Source organism: Ornithodoros turicata, chromosome 6, assembly GCF_037126465.1.
Source record: "Ornithodoros turicata isolate Travis chromosome 6, ASM3712646v1, whole genome shotgun sequence".
Lineage (NCBI taxonomy): Eukaryota > Metazoa > Arthropoda > Arachnida > Ixodida > Argasidae > Ornithodoros > Ornithodoros turicata.
The window spans coordinates 46,784,006-46,792,321 of NC_088206.1; the positions used below are offsets into that span (position 1 = coordinate 46,784,006).

Genomic DNA, 8,316 nt, shown 5'->3' on the forward strand with positions numbered 1-8,316 from the left:
GACGGAGCAGGGGGGAAGAAGGAGGGAAGATTATTGTGCTGCAAAAGAGGGGGGTGCAGTGCCACTCGTGCTTTTGTATTAGGGCAGTCGCTCCACAACATAAAACATGCGAGCGTCCCTTAGTAGACTTCATTGGGATGTTCCCTGTACCAAACAGCAACGGCAGGGCTGGTGTGCGAAGTTACCCTAATCCCTTGCAAGGGAGCAGATGGAAAACAGTATACTCTACTTTTTTGCGTTGGCTGTCGTTGTGCGAGCTCAGAAGAGCCTTCTAATGAAAATTCCAAAAACTGCGACGTGGCCACAGTGTATATTTTCATTCCAGTATCTCGCCTCTCACCTGGCATCCCATGGAAGCAGTGCTTACGTGTACCTTTGGTCCCATAAGCCATCATTTGGACCTTGGTCTTTGGAGGAACTTGGCCCGATGTTATACGATGACCTCGGCTTCGTTTTCGGCAAGCCCCTTCTGGAAGAGAGTTTGGCAACGAAACAGGAGCGAGCCCTTAGTCGGAGTACTATTGCGCTCTTCACGGATTTTGCCAAAACAGGGTAAGTTCAGTTCACGCAGCAACGACAGCGACGTCACTCGCTTTTACCGTGTCATACATCCGCGCTAAACCGCATGTCTCGTGTACGAACAATAAGTGAAATGCCGCAGTAGTTTATTTTCCAAGATTACCTACCTACCTTCCTTCTAGTACCTTCCTAAGATTCTTGAGGCGCGGATTTAAAGGAGCAACGATACGTTGGGTTTCTGACAGCAGCAGCAGGACAGACATTGCTTAATGTCTTACCTTGCGTGTGAGATTATCGAGAGATTGTCTGAGATTATCGGACGTTAATCAGACAAGAAAGGAGGGCGAATACGAGAATGGGGGTGGATCCCAATCTCTCGCAGCCGTTCACGTCTTGATTCACATTTTGCGCTAATATCCGGTATTCGTAAAAGCTTACGGCTTCGGGGCTTTACGTCGCGAAACAACTGCGAACAGTGAAGAAAAGGTCCATAGACCAGTTATGAAGGGGCACTTTGTCGCTTGCCAGCAAAATAAGGGGCTTCATTGCACCTGAATATTTGCAACACTTTGTGTACCCCAAGCACTTTCATTATTTACAAAAGCAGATCAAGACATCAGCGCAACTCTCTCCTGCCTTCAATGCGTAAGCAAACGTCACTGATCTACGTGAAACTGTGCCGACTTATCAGGACCAGGTATTTCACGGTTCACCGCTGAGTGACGTTTTGCATCGCAAGCGAGTACTAGCCTTCCCGGGGTCAGCTATGTTTCGGGGAGCTCTGGAGTGTAGTGCCACCTCCACAACGCGTGCAGCCCCTTTACCACCGCACGACTGCAGCTGCGGAGTGGCCCCACTTTAAAGATTCTCTATTGAAAAAGCACCAGAACCATTCTGGTGTTTTTAGTGGCTGTGGGGCATTCCTGGTGTTTTCTTCACTGATGTTAACATCAGAAGAACATTTCCTAGTCTCTTTTCTCTGATGTTCCACACCGGGATCCGTGATGTGTGTGCTCTGGTATTGCACACCAGGATCCCTGGTGTTCTTGTGATGCTCCACTGTTGAACATTATGATGTCTCATACATTCAATCCCGTGATGTACTTGGTTCCTCAGGACCCTCACGAGGCACTAAAAGCTGTGCATAGTTGAAGACGTAAGAGAGAGAGAGAGAGAGAGAGAGAGAGAGAGAGAAAGAAAAACACAGAGGACAGCACAAGCGTGGCACCGCAGCACGAACACGGAATTTGTGCTGTCGTGTTTGTTTTTCTTAGTATGCACAGCTCTTGGAGCCTCGTGAGGGTACTGAGGAACAAAGTACCTCACGGGATCGAATGCGTGAAAGAACATAATGTTCAACAGCCGAGCGTCAGAAAACACCATGAAGGGATCCTGGTTTGTAACATGCATACATGAATGTGTAACATTCAACCAACACGCTTTGCTCGTTATTCCATTACTAAAGCTAATTGAGACGTACTCATTAAGGTTTGCGACTCATCTAATCAGTCAAGAATACAATGGGTATCAAAGGTTTATTTTTACTGCAAAGGTGTCCGAAGGACACAGACAACTACGTGTAACAAAAACTGTCTATATTATGGCTACCATTGATGGTACACATTTAGGAGAAGCATGCACACCACAATATAAAAGTACAAAAAGGTGCGATGTTATTTCTTCTGCGAGTGTCAATGCACCACATGCGGTGCAGTTATAATTTATAAAAATATGATCGATTCTTCGGTTTCCGTCTTTCTTCTTGTAGTGCATATCCAATGAATAATGACAGTCCACATGATGCCGGACGAAACGCACATTCAAAGACATCACACAAACGACCAGTCGTCACATGTGCCCCGAATGCATCGCTTGTATTTTCTTATATTTCCACTCGTGCACAGGTTGGAAAGCGAACTACGACACATAATGCAGAACTTCAGAAACACGTATTCAAAGTTGCTCACATTTGTGTGCGGATTTTATGTTCTAAACCAGGACGGAACGGTACCTCAACCACCTCGGCCAGCTCGACGAGTTCAAATTCAAAGCCGACACTAATGCCGATGGCGCTGTTGCTGTCTTATGTGACAATGAGATAATAAAGTTTCGTTTTCAAACTCGAGTGAAGGCCGCGAAAGCGTGTCAATTTCTACACTCGAGGGAATTATTTGCGAAACGAATTATCGTTCCTTTGGAAAAAACAAAGGTGCGCTAACGACCTCATGATAATTGTAAATGGCAGTTTTCATGGTAAGAACGCGTAGTGCTCGTACTCTGGCGCCTGTGTGTCTGGTGTCTGTGAACCACACCACACCACTCTAACGGTCACATTAAAACACCACGTCTGTCTAGTGCCCACACCAAGCATTCTAGAAGGCACCAGAATAATTCTGATGTGGTAGTAGGCCACCTGGTGTTGACATCAGGAGAACTCGACAGCACCAGAACCACCCTGGTGTTGCACCAGACAATTTTTATGTGCGCATTACAAACACCAAAAGAGTCTAGTGTTAACGTCAGGAACATCAGGAAACACCAGAATAATTTTGGTGATTTTTTCAATCGGGAAATAGTGCAACTTATAAGGTAATGTCACATCCCCTACAGAAGGCTTCTCAAAGAGATATACACATTTTTCGTCGTGTGAGGACATCCCTGATGAGTGCAATATAATGGCTCTTCAAAGACCTGTTGTTAAAAAGACGCAACGTAACTGGTGGTCTGCGTGGATGTCAAAATGACGTCGACGCTATCGTTGTGAGAACTCAGATGGCGGAGCATGTATGAGGTATAGTGACGCGTTTTGTAATTGCTGTACTACTATCACGTTGTCGACCTTAATAGTTACAGAAGGGTTTCTATAATTGAGGCCTTAGAAACTGATACAACGTTCTTCGTATATTTAATACCCACTGAATACTCTAATACTCACTGAATAGGGAACAAATAAATGAACGTATAAACTAGAATTATCAAGATTATGAATGAGCCAGAATCACGTGCCGTTCGCCATTGTGGGCCACATATGCCAGTCATAACCCGGCTGTATGGCGTCGGCGGTCGCTTTTGGATTTCGCAATCTGCTCACATTTACATTTGCCATTGCAGCACCTTGCCACTCGTTCACGGAGCGCCCTGGCCACCTCATAGCAGAGAGAACCCTGTGGCAGTGGCGATCACTGCAGGGGGTTTGAAAACGCTGCAAGCCACCTCCATGGACAAGTGTTCCAAATTGTGGCAGTACATTGTTCACGCCTGAGCTGAGTAGGCACCATTGCCAGCGTTATCAACAAATGCTTAATGCTCTTCATATTGCAAACTTTGTACATACTATACATGAATACTTGAATGTCTGCCAATAAATATATGGGGTGTGGAATATTTTTACAAGAAATTCTGCCTCAATCTATGATTTCCTCACTCGAACCAGGGCTAAAAGTGCCTGGTGTTGGAACATTCACAAAAATGTCAAGTATATTCGGCATGAATAGTTTCATAACTGCATTGCGATGTGGTGAAAAAAAGTGGGAAACGGGAAAGGTGGGAAAAAGCGATGACACTAACGTTCGATGGATAAGCGCGACATCATGTGACAGCAAGGGCGTTCCCACCCATCTCCTAGCCAGACTGGGCCAGGCAGCAGCAGCGGCTTCGCGTCCTCCCACGTGACCACCCGGGAACGTTATGGAAGACACGTAGTTGTCCGGAGAGGAGTGCAGTAAAACTGCCGTGTCGACGGGTATGTTCAAGAACGTGAGGCCCGGGCTCTGCTGCCTCGTCTTCACCATCACAGCTACTTTTATGGAAGAATGGGCAGGTGAAACAGACGTGCTTGGGTCGAAGTTTGGGCACTGGGAGCGGACTGATGTGTTGGGGAATCTTCAGCGAAGGGGAAGGCGGGCTCCGACGCGTTCCTCTCTGCCCGTACGTTGAGTTTAAATGAAGCTGCACCCAGCTCTAGAACCTCGGAGGGGATGTCATATGGGTAGTTGTAGGAGGGGAGGGGTCGTTGAACAGCTTAGCGCCGGACGAGGACATGCTTGGCCGTGTGGAGACTGCCTGGGGTGTGCATGTGGAGTGTGGGGAGACTAGAGGCTCAGGTGGCAATAGGACGAACGCGACACATGGCTCGTCGCAATCTGCAGACTTCGTCGGCCGTAGGCACGTGGTTGGAGGAAGATGAAATTACGTCGCCAGGCAAACGCAGTGTCGCTCCGTGGACCAACTTCGCGATAGGACATCTCAAATATTGGCGGACCACACTGCAGAGTCCCAAAAGCACAAAAGGCAGGTGGTCGGATCATTCGTTGGCGGCAGGGTAAGCACGAGGAGTGAATTTGAGTTGGCGATGACAGCGTTCTACAAGTTCGTTTGCCGCGGGATGGTATCTGTGGTCCTGAGGTGGCTGGTCCTCGATCTGTGGTGACTGCAAGTGTTGGGATCCGGGATATACCGAAATCCCGGGACGACTTGGAAAAAATTGGGATTTCGGGGCTTGAACAGAATACTGCAAACTTACTGTTGATGCAGTCGCGATGCAGAACTGTGGAACAAGAACGTGTTGTTTAATTTGTAGCACTCTTTCAATGTCCATTCTTTGTCCTTAGCTGCCTTTCAAGCATCATAGTAGCGGGCTCCGATTGTTGACGCTTGTGACACACGCGCCAGATCTCCGTGCATGGCTTTAATCTTTAGAGGGGTGTCGTTGCGTCGAACTGCTTGTATAGGGGCATGCGTGTGAACAACAGCACGAAGAAGAAAATCAGAGCTGGGAATCGGAGGTGTCGGTTTAGCTTCTTCGATGAACAAACAAAGGAAGTGTGCAGCGGCTTAACATTTTGCGTGCCAAACGTCACCTGGACATTATGCTGAGGGGGCGTAGCAAATTACTGGAAACTGCTAGGGTCTCCACGAACATATCCTTCAAAACAAAGTGAACCACTTGCTTGGCAAATAAACCATCTGGAGTCTCGAAACCCAGTTTTTCTTCAACACTGAGGCGAATTCTCTTCTCTCTTGTAAGTCGGAAGCTTGTTTCGTGTTTGGTGGCTGTCTGAAAGAAATCGGTGGGCGTCTATGTGAAGAAACTACGCGAATAAAATTTTGCCAATTTCATGATAACATAAAAAACGTCATTTTTAAAAAATAAACGCGCCACGTATTGGAAACTATTAAGCTATGAAGACTGTTTCGGTTGACATGCACTACGAAGAAAATTTTGCGAATTCCAGGATTACATAAAAAACGTCATTTTTTTATAAAAGCGCCGCATATTACAAAAAATGGAAACTATTAAGCTATGAAAACTGTTTTGGTTGACATATAGAGACAGAGCGGCCTGAGGGACACACGCAATACACGCAGGAATGCGGGAGTTACTGTTCAAAGGCTGCGTATGTCTCGGTTTTATCTCATTCCCGGAATCCCATCCCGTGATCCCGGATTTCGCTCGGAAAAATTCTCAAATCCCGGGACTACAAAAATGGCCCGAGATTCCCGACACTAGGTGACTCACGACAAACCTCGACAACCAAATAGCAATGAAGGCACGGACGACAGTTTCAGACGTGATATCCGGGAGAGGAACAGCTTCGATCCAGCGGTAGAAGCGGTCAATCCAGACTTGTACGTATTTGGAGTATTGTATTTAAAATATTGCATTTTAAATACGATTTGCGGTATTTTGGTACTCTACAGTAGTGTTTGAACTGTACTTTCGGAGCTATGACGTAACTATATCGACACGTGCCACTACACTTGGAGCGCTAGACACTGGGAGCAGTATGTAGTTAGCACTGAGATACCTAGCTAGACGCTGGGAGCAATCACGTAATTCTAGCAACACGTTGCTCTACACTGGGAGCAGTGCGTAGTTAGCAATGACATACCTAGCCAGACGTTGTTAGCAGGACGCTGGGAGCACGCAGTACGTAGTTAGCACTGAGATACCCAGCGAGACGCTGGGAGCAATCACGTAATTCTAGCTACACGTTGCTCTACGCTGGGGGGCATTATACACTGGTAGCAGTACGTAGTTAGCAAATGACATACCTAGCCAGACGTTGTTAGCAGGACGCTGGGAGCTCTCCAGACGTTGCCTGGGAGCAGTACGTATTTAGCAGTGGCATAACTAGCCAGACGCTGTTAGCAGTACGCTGAGAGCAAGAGAGCCCAGACCAATCTCGCGCCGGCCCCGCCCCGGCTCATGCAAGTGATTGATAACCAAACATATGTCTCGTTTTTATATTTTATTGTAATCAATTTGACCTGCATCACCTGCAACACACAAGGTATTGCAATTACTACACAATGACACATACATAAGGATGCGTCACATCTGCTACACAATGCAGCACACAAACTGTCACATAATGATATTTCTAAGAACACACCTTACACAAACAGTGTTAAGAACTTTTACGCGAGGGCACACAATGTATGCACACACGCAACCATAGTATATAGAGTTATAATGAACTGACCTTTAGTGGTGAAGGGCTCTGAACTGCTGTGCTTCATGCATCAATGTAGTCCTCTGAACGGCTGTGCTTCATACATCCATGTAGTCCTCCGATATGCTGTGCTTCATGCATCCATGCATATACCACACAACATCACTGAAAAGAATAGAGACTGTAACAAGATTTGAAGACAACAGTAGGACGCACCACTTTGGCAGGAGTTCTGAGGAGAACACTTTGACAGCAATCTTGAGGAAAAGCATACCACATTGTGGTCGCCGGGAAAAAACTTCGCTGAAGTACCCCTCTCGCAAAACAAGTTTTCGGATCAGTTATCTTGACTCGTGTATCTCTTTCTGTTGCGACTTGAGCAACAAACAGCTTTTCTCGCATAGCATTATCTTCAGCGAGGATCTGGTGATTTTTTGTTGTTGTTGTTGTTGTTGTAGTAAGGTGTGTGTAACGTCTGAAGAGGAAAAGTGAATCTCTTTCAGGGTGACTATCTCGAATCGCATCTCTCGAGATTTTCCACGACTTAGAAAACAAGTCGCAAACCTGTTGCATATAAAAGTAGTGCGTGCAACTTAACGTTTGCCAGAAAGGAGGAAAATGGCGAGCCAGTTTTATGTAAATCTGCTCTCGAACGCTTCCACTAATGAATTTCCCAATAACACGATGTCAAGTTTCGTGTTAAGCTCTCTCAGCCCTTAAGTCTAGATGGTATGTGGGAAGTTGCCCTGACAGAGGTGAATATTCCTTTTGCAATCAAGAATGTCACAGACGGTGTTAATGAGATAACAGAGACAAGCATGTTCGGTGCTACAACCACAAAGGAGAAGATCAAGTTTCAAGCGGGAGAAAACATTCTCCCACCCATCAAGCAGTTGCTCGCAAAGCATTACAGGGCACAGACAGGAATAATACGCGCAACTGGTCATTATGAAATACAGCTTCCACTGAATGCTGGCTTGGAATTCAGTCCCACGCTGGCAGCTAAACTTGGCTTTACTCAGAAGATTATTGGTCGCTCGGAGATTGATAAAGGTCAGTCTGTGAAGGTACTCAAGTACCAAGTGGATACCGAAGAGGAAATCACCTTCATTGTTTATCAGTCACGCACAAAAAAATATGAAATTCCAGAAGGCTATTACAGCTCAGGATAGGGTCTCGTAGATGCAATAAATCATGCATATCGGACACAGTTACAGCTGCCACAGAACGCTCGTCTTTTATTCTACAATTCCTGCAACAACGTCTGTCAGCTGGAACGTCATAACGATGGCTACACCACGTTTCATCCATATTTAACTCTAATGTTGGGATTTGGAGCGAG

The 8,316-nt window shown here is 46.2% G+C and overlaps 1 protein-coding gene across 2 annotated transcripts in view; it reads left to right on the forward strand.

Moving 5' to 3' along the window:
• LOC135397978 (acetylcholinesterase-like) overlaps positions 1 to 3,903 on the forward strand; it is a 69,535-nt gene extending 65,632 nt beyond the window's left edge. For both annotated transcript variants that reach the window (XM_064629445.1, XM_064629446.1), the window contains exons 8-9: positions 326 to 552; positions 3,631 to 3,903. In XM_064629445.1, the coding sequence (XP_064485515.1) occupies positions 326 to 552; positions 3,631 to 3,781 (378 nt within the window). In that variant the 3' untranslated portion in view covers positions 3,782 to 3,903. The remainder of the gene's footprint in view (positions 1 to 325; positions 553 to 3,630) is intronic.
• The last annotated feature ends 4,413 nt before the right edge of the window (positions 3,904 to 8,316 follow it).